The sequence below is a fragment of the Camelus dromedarius genome, chromosome 36, assembly GCF_036321535.1.
Source record: "Camelus dromedarius isolate mCamDro1 chromosome 36, mCamDro1.pat, whole genome shotgun sequence".
Lineage (NCBI taxonomy): Eukaryota > Metazoa > Chordata > Mammalia > Artiodactyla > Camelidae > Camelus > Camelus dromedarius.
Window position 1 is genome coordinate 13,687,710 of NC_087471.1, and position 24,747 is coordinate 13,712,456.

At 40.7% G+C, this 24,747-nt stretch overlaps 1 protein-coding gene and 1 pseudogene across 1 annotated transcript in view; both read right to left on the reverse strand.

Annotated features, from left to right (window-relative positions):
- Window positions 1-24,747, reverse strand: part of LOC116149738 (rho GTPase-activating protein 20-like) — a 42,207-nt gene that overhangs the window by 9,752 nt on the left and 7,708 nt on the right. The window contains 8 exon segments of the mRNA XM_064482547.1: window positions 1,111-1,217; window positions 1,220-1,268; window positions 2,651-2,829; window positions 9,178-9,366; window positions 11,736-11,802; window positions 14,029-14,106; window positions 16,997-17,081; window positions 17,991-18,032. Coding sequence (XP_064338617.1) covers window positions 1,111-1,217; window positions 1,220-1,268; window positions 2,651-2,829; window positions 9,178-9,366; window positions 11,736-11,802; window positions 14,029-14,106; window positions 16,997-17,081; window positions 17,991-18,032 — 796 coding nt within the window.
- On the reverse strand, window positions 20,593-21,854 carry LOC105104297 (protein-tyrosine sulfotransferase 2-like; annotated as a pseudogene).

Here is a 24,747-nt window from a genome sequence, read left to right on the forward strand (position 1 = left end):
CCATGATCACAAAGCTTTAATTAGTTGGAACCCATCTAACCAGACTTTCCAATCATTTGGATTATTTTTCGCCCTTTGCTTATTCTTGTACAATTACTTTCTCTGCAATGTGAAATGCAGCTTAACTCTTTTATATCCGAACTTCTTTGTTAACAGCCTCAACAATTTAGTTCAAAATTTTGAGGAGTATAGTGCTGTGAAGAATAGCAGAGTTAGGAAAATCTTCTAAAACATAGCCTTTAACTTCTTAAATTAAGAGATGGGAGAAAGCCTAATTATATGATAAAAAAAAAAGCAAAGAAAAATCCATCATGCATGCATGTCTCTGACACGGATCTCACTCAGCTAGTGCACCACACGTATCTCTACTGAGCTCCATGACTGAAAGGCAAGTGCAAACCCTGTGTAAAATAGACAAGATGCTCCCCGCTCCCGCTTTCCAGCTCTTCTGAGTGATACTTTGTTGTCAAAGTCTATGGCAGGGATTGTTTTAAGAGCAGACATGGCCCTTTTACCAAGAGACATCTGATTGTTCCTAAATTCATAAAGTACGGTTCTGTGAGCAATTGACTAGGAGTAGGGACATGTAAGAGCCTTCTTCACCACGTTTTCCTGAATTTGGGTTTTATGCTCCAGGCCCTGGGATACAGGCTGGGGCCCTGTCCCTACCCCTGGTGCAGGCACACTCCAAGCCTGCTGAGAGACGGCAGCCTGACACTGGTCTGCAGAAGCCATTGCTGTGGTCAAGAGCTCTGCTGAAAGCTCATTTTGACTTTAGGTTTTGCAAAGACGTGAGGCATTTTCAAGAATGTGGCGAGGAAAACATTTTAGAAGAAGTCTAACTCAACTATGGATGTGAGTTAAGTGACCATGGGGCTGGGTTCCAGGTTTTTTTTTTTTTTTTTTTTTTTGCTGTAAGTAAACTTATTTGCCATAGACATCTTTGCCACAAGAATTTCTGCTACAAATACTTTTACCAAATAGCTAATTGGCTGTGAGACTCTAACTATGATGGTTCTTCGCAGATGGGACTAGCGTTATAATGAGGGAGAGCAGCTGTCTTCCCCCAGAGCTCCACTGTGGGGGGGATGAAGGGCGTGCGTTCCCCACCTTTAAGACAGAGGCTATCACGAAAGCCGATTCACAGTCTAGCTGTACTTCAACTCCGGAATTCAGTTTCTCTCTCAGCTCTCTGCAGGATTTCATGTTGGCCGACTGAAGATCCCTTTTGTGAGGGGTCCTTTCTGGTTAAGGAAGAAAAGCATATCCTATGGGGAAGCAAAGGAAACAGAAATTAAAATGGCACTTCACGCAGAAGGAGCCGGAGAACACACCGCTGACCTCCCCAGCTGCCAGGGGCCGGGGCGGCCCGGCGGGAGGCACTGAAGGGCTGGGGCTGGACAGGCTGCCAGTGCAGTGGATTAAAGTCACTGTGTGTGTGTGTGTGTGTGTGTCTCTCTAAATCTATTTTCTCCCATTTGTTCTTGCTACATTTCAACACTTGCTTTCATGTGACTGTCCTTTTTCAGTGATCCAGTAGTCACTTCAAGGTACCTGTTACCTCTTCTCCCTCCTGTCTCACTATTCTTTGCCCACTGTTCTCTAACATGAAATCTTGTCCCCAGACATGGAAATGTTCTTGCCAAACTCATCCTCCACTTACTTGTCTTTCTTTTCATGTGACTTTACACTTCATCCTATTTCCTGTGTTGACTTCTTTTAAAATCAGCCTCCAAAATCATCACCTCCAGGAAGCTTTCTCTGTCCCATTCCATTCTGATCAGTCTTTCATTTTGCTTCCTTTCCAGCTGCGTGTCCTACACTTGCCTAGGAGGAAGAGAGTGGGTGTTGGAGACATGCAACCCACAGGACCTGAGACCTAGTTATGGCTCAGACTTGCTGTGTGTGACTTTCAGTAAACTTGAGGGTTTTTTGGGGGGGAGTGGGGTTTTAATTTGTAAAGTAGGAATGATGGAGATGGTGATGGTGATGGTGATGATGGTGACAACTACCCTCTAACTCTGTTGTGAAGGACCAGCGATAAATTGGCTAGACTAGCATCTGGTACTCACAGACACACAGCAGAGCATGAAGTGCCAGTAATCCGGGACGGCCTGGAGGGTACCGGACACTCAGTAACTGCTGCTTGACAGGGTTCATTTACTACCTTCACTGAAGACCATGCACACTCAGTGGCTTTCACCTGATCTGTTCTACATACAAAAGGTAACTAAATGCCAGAGGATGTATCTGCATGCCTAAACACTTAGAACACTAATAAAAAGTATGAGGTTTAGTCCCTGCTACTAAGGTGACTGAAAGAGTCATGTTCTGAACAACACAGGGTTCAAGAAAGGATGTGAGAGGAACGTGGGGATAAAGTGCATTCTCCGTCCACGGAGCAGACAGACTCTAGTTGATCTGAGCAGGTGTGTGCTGCTCCTTCCTGCCGCCAGCAGACCAGACCATCTCTCCCCATCACATCTGCCTTATGATTCTGCAATAGCTTAGTCAAGATTTGTATTCTTTGAAGTAATAATAAAGGTTCTCAGCCAAAGCCATGAGTGTCCACAATTTTTCCATTTGGGGTAGAGTTTCCCTCCAGAGCTCTCCTTTCCTGTTAAGTGTTACAGACCAAAACAAGACTTACCAAGAGAGGTTTGGGTAGATTGTTGTTCTCACAAATTTCTGGCAAAGACACTCTGAAGAGCTGTCCTGGCTTCAGAGATGTTGGTGACATGGGCTGGTTGTCCAGGTGGGTGCTCGAGCCCCACCAGAAGGCCCAGTTAATGATAGAGCTTCTTCTTTTAAACATCTTCTGACCTGAATCTAAGGAAGAAGTGAGATTATTAGCAAAACTAATTTAATTCACTTAATCTTATTTCTATAAGATTATAGTATGCTCAGCACCACAGCTCAGCATTTTATAAGGTAAGGAAATGTTAAGTGCTTGGGTTATTCTCCCCCCCTCCCCATTTTGGGGACATCACTGGTCTATGTGCTTGAATTCTGGCACCAAATTTTCAAAGGTGAAAGAAGGGCTCCCCCTTTACTGAACTTACAGTACAAAGCATTTCATACCAACACACAGGCCATTTTAAAGAGGAGACAAAGTGAACAAAAAAGCTGAAGATCAAATTAGACCACAACTCAATAGTGAGAAAAAGAAAGGAAGAAGGAGGAGGAAAAGGAGAGAGAAGGAGAGGGGGAAGGGGAGAAGGAAGAGGAGGAGGAGGAGGAAAAGGGTAGGGAGGAGACCTGGGGGAAGGGGAGGAGGCGTCGCTATGAAGATGCTCTCTGAGAACAAGAAGGCTCTGCTACCTGATGCCCCACTCTGCTGTTGAGCACAGAGGCAGGAAGCTAATGCTCTATGTTCCCCCCTTTCTTTCCAACTGCAGAGTTTTCATGTATTTTTTGGTTCCTGACTTTAAAAAGTATGTTCAAGGCAGCATGGATGGATGAAAACATGAGTGAGACTCGCCCTTGCCACAGTAAAGTTTATAATGGAGAGGGAGGTGACCACAGCAGCTGGAGGGTGAAGGGGGAACCCCAGGAAGGAGCAGACAGACTAGTGGGAGCCCCAACCCAAATAATGGGCATGAATTCTGCCCAAACCTCTGGCTGACCCCCGAAGCCTGCGTTGCATGGGGCAGATGCGAAACAGCTCTTGAGGTGAACGGGCCCCCAGGTGGCGCCCACATAGAGTCTGACTACATTTTTCCCCAGGGACAGTGCATGAAACTGGTCATCACGCTCTGGCTGTGAGGCCCTGACAGCCAACCATGCTGCCAGAGATGGTGCTTTACCCCTCAGCTCTCTCTGACCACGGGGCACGAAGGGGACAATCCCGGTGGGGGGACACTGAGGAGAACATTCTAGGGGGGGACACGAAGGAGATGATTCTGGGGAGGGGACATGAAGGAGATGATTCCAGGGGGAGGGGACACCAAAGGAGACGATTCCGGGAGCGGGGGGGGGTACGGTCGGCAGTGCCCAGTGCTCATTTCAAGCAAGTGTTTCATACTGTTTATTTCCTCAGCATAACCAACTTAAACCAAATACTAAAAAAGGCACATCGTGGGAAGACAATCAAACAGGAAACATTTTACTGAACAGCATCTAGACCATCATCCACCCCTGGCTTCCTCAGGATACAGGAAGTGCATCATAAATGCTCATACACCCAGGTGCAAAGGTCTTTGTTTCAGGAGTCAGGAGCCCAGCTAGACTTCAGATATTTATTTGTGCAAGTGACTTATCCTGCTTCTTCACTTTAACATGAGAACACCAGCTACAGCTCACAGCCTCACCGAGAGAATTAAGTAGGATAATGTTTGAAAAGTGTTATTTTGCCCAGGGCATAGGTCCACAGCAGCCTCAAACAGAGCTGCCAAGACACCAATCTCCTCCCCAGAAAGAGGACCTCCTCCCCACATCCATTGTCCACTTGTTTAACAGCCTTCGGGAAGTGTGTGGACAGGAAGGAATACCAGACTCTGGTTAACTAAAGTACTTTCTTCCTGTCCTGACATCCCCAACTCGCACCATCTTAAAGAACAGGATAGGAAGCTGAGCCCATTCTTAAATTCAGGAGGGGGTTCCTGTGTGCCAGCAATGCCAATCTGTACAAATGTTTGTTGAGTATGTATGTTTACATATGATGAGTAGTTGTACTCAGTCTAGTTTCCTCACATTTAATCTGGTTTCATTATTTCTAAAACTATCAGATTTGATTTTTTTTTTTTTTAGCTTTCATACACTTCTTAGGAAGAATGCTCTATCATAAAGTTATATACCCAGCTATCCTATGAGTGCAGACAGGATAAAGCAGAAATTGAGTCCTGAGCTTTATTATAAATACTTTCAGCTGCAGCCATGTCTTTTACTATGTACAACATTCAATTTTAGAGCTCATGTTCCCTCTGGGACTGAGAGGAAAAAAATCTCATTAAAGTTTACTTTCTTGCAGAGCTTTAATGCACAGCTCTTACTTTCCAAATGTCAAAGACTGGTGGAAAGACATGCAATTGCTATAAAAACTGTAAGGGAGATATAAATGCAGGGCCGGTGGAGTTCAGGAAGGCCTAGCAGCCCAGACAGCCCTGACAAGGTCCAAGCCAGCGTTTCTCCATGCTTCAATTAGGAAGCTGAATATTAAAAAGTATAATTCTCAGAAGTTTGTCCTCATAGATTGTTAAAGAATAATCACAACAAAAAACCCTTTAATGAGAGATTTTAGCAAGATGGTAACATAGGAAGATCCTGAACTCACCTCCTCCCATGCACACACCGTATCTACAGCTACCTATGCGACAGTTTTCTCTGGAAAAAAAACCTAAAAACTGGCAGAGAGACTGTCACATTGGGCAAATGAGAGGCAAGTGGCTAGAAAAGGCTGAGACAATCTCACCACAAACCCCACCCCTTGTGCAACGACCCACAGTTGGGAGGGAACTTAAAATCTCCTCAAAACCTGGACCTTCTCCAGAAGGAGTGAAAGGTTCACACCCCCCAACTTTTAAGGTTTGGCACCTGAGAGACAAGCCCCTAAAACATCTCGCTTTGAAGGCCAAGAGAGCTCACGCCCAGGAGATCTGTGGGCCGTGGTGGACTGGGGAATGCTTCTTAAAGCACTTGTGTGCACACTACCCACCCCAGGGCCCAGGGCAGAAGCAGTTCTTTCCAAATCACTGACTTTATGTTAAAGAGACTCATTTCCTAATTTTAAGGCACTGGCCTGAGGGGCAGGTCTGCTGGGATACCCCCCAGAATATACAATGGGGATAGGGCAGTCTCTTCAAAAGTGATGTGGGTTCATTTCTGGGCTCTCTATTCTGTTCCACTTATCCAGATGTCTGTTCTTGTACCAATACCATGCTGTTTTGATTACTGTAGCTCTGTAGTGTTGTCTGAAGTCTGGGAGGTTTATTCCTCCAGCCTCCTCCTTCTTCTTCAGTAATGCTTTGGCAATTCTAGGTCTTTTGTGATTCCATATAAATTTTACTATGATTTTTTCTAGTGGAAAAATTGGAGAGCAGTAAGTGAAAAATGAAACTGGACCACACCATACACAAAAATTAATTCAAAATGGATCAGATGTGAATATAAGACCTGAAATCATAAAACTCCTAGAAGGAAACATGGGGGTAAATTACTTGACACTGGTTTTAGCAATGATTTTTTTTTTTGCATTTGACAACCAAAAATGAAAAGCAACAAAAGGAAAAATGAAGGAGTACATTAAACTAAAAAGCTTCTGCACAGCAAAGGAACCCGTTCAACAAAATGAAAAATCAACCTACTTCAATAAGTTGATGGGAGAAAGTATTTGCAAATCACATATCTGATAAGAGATTAACGTCTAAAATATATAAAGAACTCACATAACTCAACAGCAAAAAAAAAAAAAAACCCAATTAAAAATGGGCAGAGGATTTGAAGAGACTTTTTCCAAGAAACATATAAAGATGGCAACCAGGCACATGAAAAGATGCTCAACATCACTAATTCTCAGGGAAATGCAAATCAAAACCACAATGAGATAGAAACTCACACCTGTGAGAACGGCTATTATCAACAGGACACAAATGACAAGTGTTGGTGAGGATGTGGGGAAAGGGGACCCTCACGCACTGTTGGTGGGAATGCAACTTGGGGCAGCTGCCATGGTAAACAGCATGGGGGTTTCTCCAAAAAGCAAAAACAGTACAACCATATGACACAGCAATTCCACTGCTGCATACTTATCTAAAGGAAACAAAAACACTACTTTGACATTTAATGACATTTAGTGAACAAGTAATGTCAAGCTACTTTCACACTTTTCTCGCCTTCTAAAGTGAAAACAAGAAGCAAGATCTCCATTCCCATAAAAAAAACTGCAGCAGTTATATTTTCTGAGCTCAAACTACATGTCTAGCAATATTTACCTGCCTCAATGTAAGTGCAAAGGATATTTCTATATTTGAAAATCCTTTAACTGTGCAATTGACCTGTGTAAAGGGGAATTTCATGTTTCAAAAGCCTTTCACTTCTACCTAACTTTCAATTGGAAGTGATTAATCTGCAATAAAATGACATGCCAAAAGGCAAACATCAAAAGAAGGATCTAACAAAATTCTACAAATGTCTCTGAAGAGAGAAATATGCTCGATTAAAATTGTACGCTTGTAGCATGGTATGTCAGTATTTGGCAGTACCTACTTATGTGAAAAGATATTTTCAAAGATGATGAAATACATAAAACCTCACTACAGATCAGAACACTTTCCATTCAATGGTGATAATTGGAATACTAACTTCATACTTCAATTAAGCCAAATGTTATTCCACCAAAATAATCCAATTCCTCTCATTAGCAGATCTGTACTACACAAAATTGTACTCTATTACTATGTATCGAATGTCATCGATAAAAAATTTGTGAAAATTTGTTTTTCCTCTTGTTATTTAAGTACCTGTGTGATACCATCAATTCTGTCTCTTGATCTGCAAATTTTACTATCTGGCCCTTTACAGAAAAAGTCTGTTGAGCCCTGGTCTAAGTCAGTGTTTTCCAAAGCAGCTGTTCATCCAAATCTTGTGTATTAAAAAAATACAAAACTGGTTCACTTGTTAAACTTTCATTTTCACAGGTAGGTTGCCACCATGGGTCTGTAGTCACTCCATTCCCTTAGCGTGAATTGTCTTACAGCTGCAACCAATATCATCCTAACTTCCAACAGAGAGAAACAGAGGACTCACACACAGAGGATGCCTACAGTTTAATTAAGCAAGCTGTTGAGAAAGTTGGGTAAAACTCTTAGGATTCTTCACCCCTGATTATTTTGGTCAAATCAGTTAAAATAAATTTATTTTACTGACAAGAGACCCAGAGAAATCATTTTGAACAACATGCATTGAAAGATTGAAGAGTAAAACACCATTTTCCTCAGCTTAGTTATAAAGGCGACATTCCCTTTGTGTCTTCAATGAGTACCAGCAACAGACCTGTCAATAAAATCATTCATTCAACAAATATTTATTGAGTTCAATTTATATATGCAGATGCTGTTTCAGGTGCTGAAAGCATAGCAGTGAACAAAACAGACTCAACTCTCTGCCTTCATGGAGCTCATGTTTCAGGGGATGGAAAACTGTAATATCTCCATAACCCCCCAAAGATGTGAGTAAACAGCCTTAGAGTTCAAAAACTCACTTTAACTCTGTGGGAGAGAGGAGGACTGGTGCAAATGCTGGGTCAGTTTTTATAGCTGGTGTTGGCAAGATGAAGGAGTCCTGACCAGTGATTTCAATAAAGTATAAAGTTTGAGGCTAGGTCATCAACCAAAAGAGACAGGGCTGGACATGCATGTGTCGGGGGATGAGCATAAAACAGTGGCCACTGTCCATGGGGCATCCCAGTTTGTTCAGGTTTACAAAAGCAGCTCCAAAAATTCAGCATCAATTTTCTGCTATCCCCCCACCCCCACCTCACACTTTTTGGTCTGACACATTTGCTTTCATTTCCATACAATCTTACTTTCAGACTGAGGGTGTAAAGCTGAAACACGGGTTAGGGTAATTAATGATGGTCCTCCTACGTTGAACACCAATTTTTATCACTCTGGAGTCTTTATTATGGGGAGGGTAACAGATGGCTATGTTCCCAGGGAATTCAGATTAGCTTAGCAGACTAAGGAGAGATTTCTGTGGAAATTACCTTCATCTTCACATGATTATCAGTACCAGGATCCAGGTAGGGCACCAGCATCTCCTGACACCCATCACTGACGGCCTTCTTTTAATAATGTGATCATTTAGGGGGAACACACAATGCAATGTATTACAGTACAAAGAAGGCATTGAAGCACCTGCCGCCCTGCCTGGTGCCTTTGACTCTGCAGTGGGCATAAGGCTAAAGGGGGAAGGACAGTTAAGAAAGAAAGAACAGGCTGTACCACAACCAGCTGCTGATTACCCGTCAGTCACCCCCACCGCTGATTTATAAACCCATCTTCTAAAGCTCCATCTTTCCTTTCAAAACACTTAGAAAACTCAAAAGAAATAAAAAATACCTCATCTGGCTGGAAGTTTGGGTCTTTGCCTGTATAAAGGCAAAGAACTTTGAAAACTTTGTTTTCAAGAGTGAAAAATTTTGCTAAAAAAAGGCTCTCATGAAAGAGGGAGAAAACTCACCACCCACTTGTTGGGCCACAGCCAGCCGGCTGGGCTTCAGAATAAATTGGCACTGCTTCTCTTCGGGCAGTTGTCCCATGAGGAAGGGCTCTTGGAGGTTGGAAGGTGTGGGGGAGTCCTTCAACCCCTGCATCAGGAGTGCTGTGTCTTGAAGGTGACTCATTGTAATCCTGTAGGGGAATTCATGTCCTACACAGAGAAAAATCTAAATGTAGACTTTAGGCTGACTGGCACCGTGTCAGTATAAGCATGTGTGCTACAGACTGGAGTGTCCTGCAATTTGCTCCTGGGACTTTTGGTATAAAGAATCCTTTTGTTGACTGAGCGATCGCCATGCACACTCTTACAGTTGGAGACCACTGTGTAATGCAGATGGCCCCAGCAAAGTAGTTTTTTTTTGGGGGGTGGGTGGGTAGAGATGATAAACAAAGAGAAAAAAGTCTTTAAAGAATATCTTGTCTGGGAATGCACAGGTTAGTTTGAGAGTTGCATCATGTTGACTTTTCCTATGTTCACATCTGAGAATACTGAAAGGCATTCTAGTTTCTCCTTTGACACTACCTACCTCTGTAAATCTTCAGCAAATCCTTGACCTCTCTCAGCCTTAAATCCATGATTTAAAATATTTATCCTACCCATCACTCAGTATTATAAGGATCAAATAAGTAAAATTTAGTGGTTGATAGTATTTAAATACAAAGGGCAAATAACTATATATTTCAAAGATCACTATTATTACTATTATTCAATACAAGATATCTACCTGAAAGAAGACATTTTGTACTCTTTATTAGTTATAGACACAATTAGAGTTACTCAAAGGCTGGCTTGTCTGACTTATGCTTCCCTCCCACCACGCCACTCTGAGGCCGTTATTCACAGGCAACAGTTAGAAGGAAGACTGTAGGGTATGAGAGACACAAGAACAAGATTCAAAAAGGAATTTTCAAACTAGAAAAACTAAACCCTGGACATCTGACTGCAATATAAGTTTTTGATCTTTAGTACACTGAGTAATTTCATTTTCTCAATTCTTAAGTACCACTGTGCTGTAGATTTGTTTACTTTTTAAGTACAGAGAGTAAGGTCTCTTCCATTCCAGACTTATCACTGAATCTAATTCAGTGAACTTTTCCTTTTCATCTTGCATAGGCATATAGTGTCAATGTTTCATTGATATTAAGTACTACAGCAACTTTCAGGGACTAAGGCAGAAAAATTAAAAAAGACTTCTACGACAGCAGTAAAACAAAATTGATTTACCAAAATAGCCAGTAGCTAATCCACAACTGAAATTTGCAAGGTGCAGTAAAATATACAATGGAGAATTGCTGCTAAGTAACAACCATGTCCCATATCCTATTTTTTTTTAGTGAGTTAGAAATGAAGCTTCATGTTGTTTTAAGCCTGACAGTTACTATCTACATAGTTTTAATTAAATTAATATATTTTATTAAAACAACTATTTTAAGTACTTATTTGACTTTTCATCACAGCTTTAATTGTTGCTCATTGACTTTTACACAAATGACAACATTAAGAAATAAACTGGAAATGCAAGGAATTTTTTGTCCTCAGCTATGTGCATGATGGCTTGATATAAAAATTGGGAATATACATTTCATAGAAAAGTTTGGATTTAGATTATTCAGATCACTTGAAACCTGAATTACACTGTAGTGATCTCACAGGTAAATGAAAGGATTACATGAGATAACTCATGTGATATGCTTTGCATAATGCTAGGCAGATAGCAAGCATTTAAAAATCATTAACAGAAATCATCATCATCATCAATTTCATCATCTCAAGATTTGCTACAGATGCTGTCCCTTATTTTAATTGCCCTATTTCCATTTCCATACTGAAGGACTTCACTGATCAAGAAATATTTTTGTAGCTAAATGATTTAAATAAGGTGAGATGTGACCTATTTTCCAGTAATTCCTCAAAACAAGTGCTGGGAAATTTGGCTAGAGAAATAGCAAAGTAGTTAGTTGGTAGGGTAGTACCTATTGCTAAATAAGTCAATAAAGATTTTTAGGAATCTAAATGGTTTAATTTCATTTTCTTTTTTGATGCCTAGCAAAGATCTGGGTACAGGGCAGGTGTTAAATACTCACTGATAGATTAAGAGGCATGACTGGATCATAGAAGGTTTTCTATAGAGGCAAACAGTAGGAAAAGGAAAGGAGATTCAAGAACTAAATATGAAAAATAAATATACAGGGAAAATGGAATTCCAGCACTTCTTGCTTTCTCTTAGAAAGAAATTTTTAAAAGGTTTGACAAAAATAGGTCTATTTTTAAAGTGAAAAAAAAAAAAGGAAAATTTACATTTCTCTTCCCCTCTATACCACTAGTTACTTGAATGAAGAGCTATCATTTATCTGCACATAGGACATACTTGATATATGTATTTATTAAATGAATAAATGAATATTACATGGGATTTATTATTTAATAGTATTTAAATTTAGGACCATATGACCAATTCTCTGAGACATTTAGAACTATAATTAAAAGACAATCCATCTTATATTTTCACAGAAACTTACCAATAAGTGGGTATGGTGCCTCCTCTTTGCCAGAATTCACCCAACACTTGTTCTCTTTCTCAGAGCCCTTGGAGATAAAAGAATTAACAATCACTCTCTCACATTTGATAACTGAACAAAGACATATTTTTTGGCATTTCTATGTTTTGCAAAAACATAGGGCCACTATAAATGCTTTCATGGTTCATGGGGGTGATATGGTTTCTGCGGGTGGCAATGCTGATTCCTACAACCCATCTCTCCTCTAACCCCTAACAGAGGACTCAGAAATCTTGCCCTTTTCCCCTAGTGATGACGAGGGATCCATTAACTTCAGTGGAATCAGGCTCTCAGTATTATGGGTAGCCCACAGAATGGGAAATCACATACACGCCCTTTTGTAAAGTAAAAACAACAACAACAACAACAACAACAACAACAACAACAACAACAACAACAACAACAACAACAAAAACCCCAGAAAAACCCAAAACCTTCCTGGTTTACTAAAAGGTTAATTGATCTTATTTAGAGTCCTGACTTCTGTTAGGTCTCTGCACTTGATAGCGAACACTAGAATTAATCTCCAATGTGCCCCTGCAAAGACAACCTTGTTATCCAGAAAACCACAACACTGCTGTGTCTGTGATGAAAAAGTAAAATCTCAAAGGCTGATTATTAACTCAGCTGCTTCTGAGTGGAAAGAAAAGACTGACCAAGGGGCTCTGAGGAGACAGGTAGTTGGCACAGTGTACGCTGGCTTTATTTTGGGCAAGTCCAGTCCTGGGGACAGAAAGGACAAGAATTCTGTCTAGAGAACAGGCCCAGTTGTGGGAAACAATGAAACTGTTCACTAGCAGAATTACAACCCAGTAAAACTAAAAATCCCATTTGAAAGAAATAATACCAAATTATACAGACTTTGCTGTATCCTCTAGAAGAGGATAAAGCAAAAATGTTTAAAATGAAGTCAGAACAGAATGGCAATATTTAATATTCTTGCCTTTATCTTCTGATTAAAAATCATGACCCTGACCTTATAATGAAGGGAATGGGCTAGGAGACTATCCTGCCAAGTCCCCTCCCCTACTTTGTCACTTCCTTTCCTATCCTCTAGTCAAACATTTTTATTGCAAACAGGAAGAGCAATCTAGTAAAAATCCTTTCTTTTCATGTAGGGTAGTGTACACATTAATAATTCCTTAGAGCAGTATAACCAGAGAGACTCAATTCCTAATCCCACACTGAATAGAAATACTTTTGGTGTGATGAGACTGATCACTTATCCAAAAGAAAAGCATAAATAAGAAAATGAGTCATGTCATTAATTAACCTCCCTTCCTTCCCCTCAAGCTACTCACTCTCTTCCAATGTATAATTCTATAGGCTTAGAAATCTATGCAGAGGGGCCTGCTTTACTCAGTGCATATATATTTAATTATACCTTAAATATATTTCTAAATTGAACTAAAATAAATCAGATATCTTATTCTAAATTTTGTTTCTTTCTTAAGGGCTTAACAATAGCAATGTGTACAAGCAAATCAAAATACTTAAGACTATGACATATCTTAAATATATGTCATGTCACATCATAGTAACACCGTGTCTTCGTATATATAGAGAATCTCATGCAAGAAATGGTATTGTCCAAGTGTTTCCTTTAGCATCCATCCTTTTGAAAGTCATTCACTTTAATACAAGGACCCACTGTGTGGTGTTTATACACCGGTAAGGAGGAGATGGGACTCCCCAATGCTCTTTCCCTACCTCATCCTCAAACAATCCAATCTTCTCCACTAACAAAAATGTGGTGTGAGTACTAAAGGTCTTCAAATCCATGATCTAATTCAAAGCTTATTTTTTAATTTACCAGTTCATCAAAGGCACCATCCTTCTTATCCTCTGAACCTGTAGCCAGTGAATGTGGTTTCTAGCTATATATTATTTATGTAAAAATTCTATAGAGTAAATCCTTCAGAATTGCATCCTAAGACTGAATTGAATTTTGGGATAATAAAGAGAATAACAGATAACAAAGATGAACTAAGAGAGGAAACAGGGAAAGAATAGTCATACAATGATAAGTGAGGAATGGGGAAGGAGGTTATTAAGAATCTTATACAACAAACAAACAAAACCCTCAAAAAGAATAAAAAAAAACTACTGTCCCTATTTTCTACATTTTTGGGGACAAAACAGAACTTTAGTATCTCTAGTAATCAGCTGTCTTAAGATGGAAGGGATAATATTTACATGAATCTAAAGTATCAAAGTTTGTTTTTAATTAAGAATGTCTAGCAGAGTAACTTACAGTTACCCCTAGCATTGGTAGGGCCCTGTTGGTAACATCATTTGCAGTATCTGTATTTGTTACTGTCATAGTTTTAGACTGTAGAAAAAAAAAGAAATAGAAAAACACAGCTATAAATAGAGATTTTTAAACAGGTGAACAAATAATTATCATCAAATGATTATCTACAGGCAAATCTTAGTTTAAAGTGTTTAAAGAGTAAAGCACATGGCCTGAGTAGAACACAAAGCCTTGATTATAATATATTTTCATTCTATTATATATGATGCCTTTTAATACAGCATCTCTTTCTCTTAAAATAAAGAATATGTGGCTCACAGAATATAAGACCTTAAGCCAGACAGAAAAAGAATAAAATATTTCAGAGAGGTTACATGAATCACCCTCCCAACCAAAAGAAAAAAAATCAGTGAGGCTGATCATCCAGCCCATGACTACTTCCATAATGCAACATGTTAGTAAAGAAGGGACTGAGCTGGATTAATTCCTATTTCTTCCTGTGTACTGTTTTCACAGTGTGGGTTTTTATTTCTTTGCATAGTAAAAAGCCAGTTTAGGTAAAATCAGAATTAGAACTGGTTACAAAAGACATTTCAAGTTTAGCATTAAAAAGCCCCACTACTTATTGAGCACATCCTCTATGTCAGGCACTGCAGCTACCGAGGTTTTCATTTCTGAAATCTGGAGAGGCCTTAAAGCCAATGAGTCTAGCAAAGAGACTGAACATTTCAGAAAGCTCAGTCCTGTTACCAGCTTTGCCCTTGAACAGGGTATCTGTAACAGCTCTGTGCTAAGCCACAGTGAGAAATGACTATTTAAAAATCCAGTTCACAACAAAGAGAATAACAAGATTCTGAAATATCTATAGAGTTCACTGAATTCCAAGACATTATTTAAATATAAGACAATGCTATGCTATGCTATAAAAAATAAGTATTTACTATAGGTAGGTTCTACAAGTTACAATGATCAGATAAATCAGCAATTAGGGCTGTGTGCCCAACCGGGCTTAAATGGCACAGATAAGGCAGCATAAATGGAAACAAAATGATGTATAAATATGAAGCTAAGTGAAAGCCACTGATAACTCATCACTCATCCTTCTGTTATAGAGCATTTCTCTCTATGAGCCAATTACTTAACATGAAAAATTGCTTAAATTTGTTAACTGATTTCAAATTGTGTTCCTTGCAGCTCCAAGGTTTATGCAGAAGTGTCTCAGAACCCAACAGGGAGAGCTCAGTGTTCACCTTCTACCAGAATGGCAGAGATGTTTTTGCAAACTTGAGATAACTATCATGAAAGGCTTCTGCTTTTTTACTTTAAAGTCTGAAAAGCCTTTCCATTTCATATAAAGAAACACTCAATATAAAATCTTTTGTAAAGTGAAGCATCTATCCTGTAATACTAATAATCACTCGCAATCTATCTGGTTTCTAAGATGATGATTTTTGTTAATATTAGAGACATCTGCTCAAAACAGTAATTATAGGATGTGTATTTTTCCCTGCATGCCTCTCTGGTAGACAAAACAAATGAATTTTAGCAGATAAGATTTCTTTGGCTAGTACACAAAATAAAGACAAAACTGAAAATGTGGCTGTTTTTCCCATATTAGCAGAAGTCACTAACAGGTGGCACAAAACTGAAGGCCAAGTTAATAAAGAACACTCTCGTACACGCAGTCCTGTTTGGGGGAATCACTCTTTCTGGCAGCAGGGCTCCCCAAAAGGAGACTGTTGCCATGAAACAACTTCTGAGAGCAAAGGACAGTGTGTCGCACCATCGTGGACTTCACCAGGGTCTAGTGATAGAACAGAGCACCCAACCCGACCACAAACAATATGATATAAAAATAAAGCTAAGTGAAATCCACTGGTAACTCAACCACTCAAGTTTTTATGGTGTGAGACTGCACAGACCTTCTGTAGCAAAGTAAGAGGGAGAAAAAACACCACCATTTTCCTGCTGGCTTTCGTTCAGTGGTTATGGCAGTTGGTTACATTCAGGACTTTCATGGAAAAATACCTTGAAATTTTTTTTAAACACTTGCAGTGTATGGAAAGTGTGTCCTTGAGAAAGAACTGGTTTTAGAAGAGAAGTGAAAGAAGAGAAAAATTTGAGTATTTCCCTCAAGCAGTGACATCTGGCACTTGTATCAGAACTTTGCATAACTTTTGCCCAAAATATAACTGTTTTGTACTACATACTTGTCCACACACAAAACTACTCTGTGTGATCTGGAGCTCCTGTGATGTGTGACAATCCACAGTATCATGGAAATATTCATGTTTCCATTTTGCTCATCGCTGATAACATCGCGGCACTTTGCTGTATTTCAGTCATCACTTTCCACATAATGACTAGGGCTAAATAGACTGAATTTTTTCTTGACCAATATGATAATAACTGTGAGGAAGAAACATGCTGATCCATTAAAAATACCATCTCTCCCAGCTCATCCATTTATTAATAACCTGAGGGATTCAATCCCTAAAAACTCAAAGAATGGAGAACTTTCCAAAACCACTCTCTCCTTATCTCTACTTAAGTAGTGACAAGTTGGAAGAAAGTTGCTTAATACTAATAGGAAATATCTCCTTATGGAAATGGCTTTACAACAAGCCTCTGCAGCAGCTTTTGGATGGACCCAGAGAAGCACGGACGCCAGAGGAAGGCAAGAGACACTTGACAGGCAATATCCTTCCAAGCGTCAGTGTTCATCACTGTAGTTAATAAGGATTTCTCTTGTTTCATTTTCTCTAGGGTTGCTTCTCACTTATACAAAGATACACATACACCCAGGAAAATGCACTTCCCCACATGGTATTTCTAAATGCCTACCTTCTGTAGAACGTACACAGTCTGTCTGTCTTTCTGTCTACCTGCCTGTCTCTCTTTTTATCCATGGCACTCTGCCTTATGTAGGGACTTGGAACTTAATTTTTTCTGGCTTAGAAACACTTACACAGGTGCAATTCCCAACATCCTTGGTGACGACTCGGAGTGGAATGCTCTTCGGGTAGTCCTTCTCTTTCTCTAGATTGATGTATCTAATCAAATGCAACAACAACCCAAAACAACACAGTCAGATGGATTTTGCTAATGGCTTATTTTCAAATCAATCTATTTTTGCTAATATTTTTCAATATACTTATATGCTGTTTTTTAAAAAACAGATGGAAAGACTCAGCAAAGTCAAATTACATTATGGGTTGGAAGAGCACTTTAAAAATTCTCAGGACATTAGGCATGGGCACAAAAAAGAACAGAGAAGATCCATTCCAAGCGAGGCTTGAGAAGCAGAGTCAGGTTAAGGCACCTCTGGGTGATGTTTTATCGTCAAAGCTTCCCTGCCTTCCCTGGACATGCCCAGAACCTGGCTCATCAGCACAGGAGCATTTATAACATTTTATTAGACCAAACCAAAGCAGTGGCCTTTCCCTTCTCACTGAGCTCTCCAGGGGTGTGTTCATCTTGGTTATCTCCACTGCTTGGAAAGGGGGAGGAGGGAGGAAGGGGGAAGGTCCACGGGAATCAGAGATGGATCTAAATTGACCATTTTAGTCTGTATGCTCAGAGGTAGGGGTAATAATTGAATTCTGAGGTGCTCAGCAGAAAACCCTCCATGTGTGGAAACTTAATACATGCTTTGAGGAAACTGTGAGCAAGTGACAGGTTGGAGACAAAGAAAGAGATGGGAGAGATTATTAACTAAATTCTGTCTAACATGATCCAGACCTCAATGTTCTCCTTCCTAGAAAGTAAGAAATACATGTAATGAGAGAACATTATTTACAGCACATAGTTTGGCATACAGTCTAAACCTCAGATTATTCTGAGGACAAATGAACAATTTCCACTAAGGGGAAGGGGAATAGTCAGGGGCACATCCCTGCAGAGAAGAATTTAATCATTTAACTATACCTGAAAGATTAAAAATATGTATACTGAAAAAATACCTCTGAAGGAGAGAGAGCCATTTGCGCTTTTGTTCTGGAGAACTGCAATGGAAGATAATGGGAGAGAACAATTAAACTCATAGAATACTTATCCTAACAAATTAAGAGCATCAATCCAGACAAAATATCAGCAACCCATTGTTGCTGATGGGGGTGCATGGTACTGCAACCCTGGGCAAATCTGTGCTCTGGAGAACCCAGAAGTGAAAATCTCCATTAGGAAAAACTACACAGTCAGGTTTTAGTTTTTAACGAAAACCTCTTGGAAGGATCCAAGAAAGATCCACTTTCTTACTTTATGGCTTTCTTACAAGTAAAATCCTTATATTGGAAGAATTACTTGCTTTGGAATTCCAACACCTGGCTTCAAAAATATATGCAGGACGTATTATCATGGGCAAATCACTTAACATCTCTAAGCTTTGGTTTCCACATCTGTAAAAGTGGGCTAATTATCTCAAGAGTGTTTTTGTAGTTTTAAGTGCCATGCAAACAGAAAATGTGCTTAATTTGAGATTAAAGAGATTAAGGAGAAATTTGGCATACTGATGGAAATATCTTGGCTCAGAAACCAGTTTGTTGTCAGGAAAGGAAACATTTATTTCTCTCTATATGTGGCAGAACTATAATTCAGTTATTTAGTTCATAGAAAACTTAATTACTGTAATCCTCTGATTAAGATCAACTTATTTACAACTAAATTACTATTGATTAATAATTTTTCTGAAGTCACTGCTGCATTTAATTCTTAAAGTTAAAAATAATTTAAAGTTCATTTCTACATAGTCTTGTTACTCAGTAGCTTTTAAAATCATATTTCTAATCTTCAAGAAGTTGGAAACCTCACTTTCTTGCTCCAGAAAAATACACTTAACAGATATTTGTAACTTGTTTCTAACTCTGTTGTTTAACAATTTTCTCCATGAGCAATCTCCCAGGATTGGTCATCAGAAAGTTCATTATATCTCTTTGCCACTGACCAATTTTCATCTTTCATAGTCCCTTACAATCTTCGATGCCTTCTCCTTTCCCAAACAGAAGATTTTCTAGGTTCATTTATGTTAAATACTGCATTTATTTGGCAAAAAAAATCTATGTTGAAAAAATTAGGTAAGTTTTTCTTTAGACTTGTACCTTTTTCAAAGCAATTAAATAAAACTGTCCTTTTAAACAATCAGTATTGTAAACTTTTGTTATTGACATATAAGGTACACAGAGAGAACTTGTACAATGCTTAATGGTCCAGCTTGAAGAATTTTCACAAATTGAACACACCCTGTTTGACAGGTTCCCAGATTAAGAAACAGAAAACCACCTTAGAAGGTTTCCTTGTATTCCTTTTCAGGCACTAGTTCCTACTATCCTGACTTCTAATAAAACACAATAGTTTTGTTTATTTGGGCACTTTATATAAATATAACCATATAAAATGCAATATTTTATTACCGACTTCTTTTATTTAACATTGTGTTTGTGAGACTTATCCATTTTACTGCATGTGGTTTTAGCTCATTCATCCTCAGTGCTGCATCGTGTTCCATTGTTTGAATATATAGCATACTTTACTTTAAAATAAACAAATTATGAACAAACAAATTAATTCACTGAGATCACTTTGGCAATCTTCTTGCATCTTCCCCTAGCTCTTGCTCTACGCAAGAATTCAGGGCTTTCCTTCCCTAGTAATTCCTAATCTCAGGCATTTTTGTAGAACTAAAAACAAAAGTACTCCCAAATCAAGGTTATTTCAGCGTTTCATAAACACCTAAGATAAGAGCCAGGAGAGAAGCAAGCAGTGTATCTTAGAGAAAGAAAAAGGGGAAGACAGTCTGGGAAGATCCCCTCCAATTTGGAAGGTGATTAAGAGTCTCCCATCTCTGAGAGTTAGCTGGGAATCACGTGTCATTCAGTTGCGGTGCCTAAGGAAACAGAAGACGCTAGAGGAAATGGTTATAAGGAGCAGGTGCAGAGGCTTCTTCCTAGGCACCAAGGCATTAAAAAAATCTTTGTTTTCTCTATTCCTCAGATTGGACAATTTCTATCAATGTACCTTCAAATTCACTGACTCACTTCTCTTTCATTTCCATTCTGCAACTAAGGCTACAGGGGGGATTTTAAAAAATTTAAGATATTACAGCTTTAGATCTAGATTTTTCATTTGGCTTTTACAAATATTTTCTATTTCTCTGCTTAGATTTCCCATCTTTTCATTTATTTTAATTGGCTTCTCCCTTTACCCTCTAAGCATAGTCATAAGAGCTGCTTTAAAGTTCTTTTTTTTTTTTGATTCAAATAATACATATTTTTTTCCTCTGTGAAACTGAGTAGAACTGAGGAGGAATCAAAGAAAGCCTCATATATTAAATTCTTAAATAGATTCTCTGAATTCAAAAGTTAAGGGTTAACGGGAGAGGCACAGGTGGCAGGCCTTGTCCTGACAAACAAAGCCACCACAGTGGTCCTGCAAATTAAGGAGGATGGCAAATCCCTTTCTTCAAAAGAAAAAGTTCTCGAGGGGGAAACATACAAAATACCTAAGTTTCAAAAGCCGAACTCTTCCACACTGTTGCTTCTCTACCCCGGAGTATCGTAAGATAGAGTGATTTAAAGTTAAGTTTTCAATGTTCAGCTTTTTGCAAATATATGCAAATACATTTCTCACGAGCAGTCCTGATTTGGCAATTAACAGCAAGCAATATGCTTGGATTAGAGGTCCAATTTCCACTCAAATGCAAAGTTTCTTCTCTTCCGGCAACAAAGCCATTTGCAGAGATCTGGAAATCGTGAGTTTCCTAAGTGGGAGGAGGTACTGTTCTGGTTCACCTGAAAATATCCCTTCAGATTGGCTGGTGTTTTATAGTCCCCTTTCAAGACCCGGTGTGTGTTGTTGACGACAATGGGGTTGGGATTGCCGTAGTTGGGTGGGTTTGCATAGGGGTCTTAGCCGGGCCGAGCCAGCATGGGGGCGATCTGGGCCATGTCCCTAATCACATCCCTGGGGATATGGCAGGTCCACTTGGAGAGAGCTTCCAGGTTCACGAGTTTGATGACCTGGTCTGTGGATCGCTCAATCTTGGATAGGGAGAAGCACCCCGGCTTGCCAATGAGGTTCTCGTGGTGCAGGACGGCGTCGCTCCAGGCGATGCCGAGGAAGTCGAGGATGAGCTTGAGGGAGGGCCGGGGGTGCAGCACCAGCTGCTCGTAGTACACGAGCAGGCATTTGTCCTTGCCCACCTCCATGCACTGGGCGTACATCACCTCGATGGCCTTGTTCCACTTGGTGAGGCAGTCGCGGTAGCTGCTGAGGTCGAAGCTGGCGATGGTGACCTTGCGGGTGATCATGGAGTGCACAGAGGCCCGGCCGTCCCGCACCACCATCAGGAACTTGGAGTTGGGGAACAGGCGCGACAAGTAGACGGACGACTTGAGCGTGAAGGGGTCCTTGTTGCAGAGGACGTGGGCCGGCTCACCTCCAGGATGAAGGCCTGCGTGGCAGCATCCAGCACCTTTTCTGTCACGCCCGCCTCGTCCAGCCGCAGCTTCTCCCGGCCGGACTTGGACGAGGCCTGGTGCATGGCCAGCACGCGGGGAATGATGCGGGTCTCCTCGCCGCAGCGCACCTCGGGGTGGGCGTCCAGCATGGCGCGCATCAGCGTGGTGCCGCTCCGGGGCACGCCCCCCACGAAGATAAGAGGCAAGGCCTTGCCATAGCGGTACTCCACGTGGTCCGCGCCCACCATCACCAGGTCCTCCTGCTCCGGCTGCATGGTCCCTCGGGGGCCCAGCGGGCCCCCCAGCACCTCCCGTCACCAGGGCCAGGGCGAAGCCAGCTGCCATCAGTGCCCTCAGCACCGACAGGCGCATGCTGGGCCTGGGGCGGGGGGCGTGCTTCAGCCACAGGTCAGAGGGAGGCCCCTGGGGCTCGCATAAGTTTCGCTTGAGACTGATCCTTCATTTGGCTACAGGACTTGAAAACAAAGCACCTGAGTTGCGTTTTTACATTCACTGAGCATGTACTCTGCTCAAGCTTATTCTAGACACCATTTAGCGGGGTCCTCTCCACCACCTCGGGTAGGGATGCCCTGCGCCCAGCAAGCAGCTCAGAGAGAAGCGGCAACTTGCCCAGGACTGCACAGCCAGAGCGGCAGGCCTGGGTCAGAGCAGGCTGAGGCCAAGCTGGTCACTGTCCTTTGACAGGACCCGGCGAGGGCCCTATCTCTGCCACCGGGAGAAAACGGCTCAAAGCGGGCCGGTCAGCTGTGAGTAGGAGACAGCAGAGGCCTGGAGAGCGTCTTGAGAAGCAAAAGCAGGGCAACTTGGCAGAGGGAAAGCAGCTGGGAACCTCCCCTGGGCACACTCATCCCTGGGCTCTAGCCCTCGCAGCTGCTGCCCAAGACTGTCCATCGGCTGAGCCCGTGCGAGGCGCTCCGAGAAAGCGCCGCGCGCGCGTTAACTAGCTGCTCGCCAGCCTCCCCTGCCGGGTGGAGTGGGAGATGCCCGCGCCGGGGGCGGGGCCGCCTGAAGTTCTTTTACGGTAACGCCAACATATGAATTATCTGAGGACTGGCTTTTGTTTATTATCTTTTCCTTTCTAGGTTTTTCATATGTTAAGAAATTTTAGATTGCATTCTGGACATTAGGAATGCTCTGTTTTGGAGACTCTGCGCTTTGTTATATTTGCTAAATACTGTTCATGTTTTTGTTTTAACAGACAACTAACTTAATTAGACTCAAGCTGAAAACTTTATCTCACCTGTGTTGAGCAGCACCTTGGTTCAATTTTTTTAGCCTTAGCTCCAGACTGCTTTAAGTCTGTTCCATGCATGTGCGGTTCAGCCTTCAGCCAGAGGCTGGGACACAGTCTAAACAAAAATTCTAGAGCTTCTCTTCTCTGATACTCTCCTTTTTGAGATTTCCCCCTTCACATTCCTGTGGTGGTGGCTGACCCAGACTCTGTACTTTGGTTCTTGAGCCCAGAAAGACTGCGGCTTTTGGTTGGTTTGGTTTTCCTGCACCACCATGTGCCTGCAGCCTGCCCTCAAGCTAATGCCTTAAAAATGGGAAACTCACCTAAAGTTGCTGCCTCATTCCAAGGTTCATTTCTTCTCCAAAATATGCTAATTTTTGCTCAGTTTTCAGGACCTTCAGGTAGTTTGTTGCTGTTTGTATTTTGCTTAGAGTTTACAATTGTTATCTGTAGAGTGGTCAGTCTGTTGAGACCTCACTCTGCCAAACCAGAGTCTGAACTCCTCAACACTACTTTTTTTAAACAAAAGTAATCTTTTAATTTGGAAATAATTTAAAATTTTCAGAAACACTGCAAAGATAGTACAGAAAGTCTCTATATACCTCACTCCTAGCTTTCGTTTCCTCTACAGGAATCCTGACTGTTCAGATTTCTCCAGTTTTCCCATTAATGTCCTTTTTTCTGTTCAAGGATCCATTCCAGGATACCACATTGCATTCAGTTACCATGTCTCCTTAGTGACTGTTTCTATGTCTTTTCCTTTTTTTTTTTTTTTTTTTTTTTTTGACCTTGACAGTTTTGAGGCTTACTGGTTAGGTAACCCTACAGAACATCCCTCAATTTGAGCATCTCTGATTCTGTTCTCATGATTAGACTGAGGTTACGGTTTGGGGGAGAGATGCTGCAGGAGTGAATTGCTCTTCGAGGGGCAGATATTCACACAACATCACTAGTAATGTTAACTTAACCATTTGGTTAAAGTGCTGTACTTTTCCAGGAATTATAATGTATTGTATAACTTGTTTCTACATTTTCTCTTCTTCTTAAAAAAAAGGTTCATGAAAAAACTACTCAACTAAAGATGTCACGTAGTCCCAGCCCTCACTTGAAATCGCTTCCTTTCAGCTGTAAACTCCAAGGAGAATAAACAATAGGAGATGATAATATCTAGAGAAATCTGTCATGGAAAAGAAGATATGCTGAGAATGATACAAACACATGCTTTCTTCCAAATAAGTTCTTAACATCTTTTGGTAGGCCAGTGGTGCATAACAGAACTTCATGGCATGCTCTTCCTTCATCAGATAATTAATAGCTTAAAAATCTTTACTTCTCTAGCTTTAAGATGATGTCTGAGGGGTTTGATGGTAGTGAGAGAAGCAGCAGAAAGAAAAACATTGTGTGCATGTGATGAAAACCAGCTCTTTCAACATTACACTGGACTTGAGGATGCAGTTGTTCAAAATCACAAGTTAGAGTTCTGGTCGGCTCACCTTGATGTGAAAAGTGCCAATTGAGCATGTTCAGGATGAGAGCACAAAGATTCTCTATTCATACATTCTCCAACTCCATCCCCACCAAGGAGTGAGTCTTAGGAAATGGACTTTCACTCCTTGTATCATGTATTTGCTTTTGATTGTCACATCTCTATAGATGCCAAATCAGAACATGATCTACAACTCAGGAACCACATTATTTCATGACATTAAATTCATTTCTATAATTAATTTTTTTAAGAAAATTTTGGAGTATAAACCAGTTATTCAAACTTAATTGGAGGATTTTATAAAATTTGTTTCAGTAAAGGTCTGCTTCAGTGGTTTGAAAAGCCAAGTTGAAAGCTCAATATATAAAGCAATACCTGACCACAAGGGAAGAGATGTTGGAGAGGGGGTCCTAGAGCTCTGACCACCCCCTTCCTCTTCCACAGTGCTTGAGATGTTTCAGTAGCCCCTTTAGAAATCATCACTCAAACCAAGATAATGATTCCAAGAGTTCTCAGTATCTACC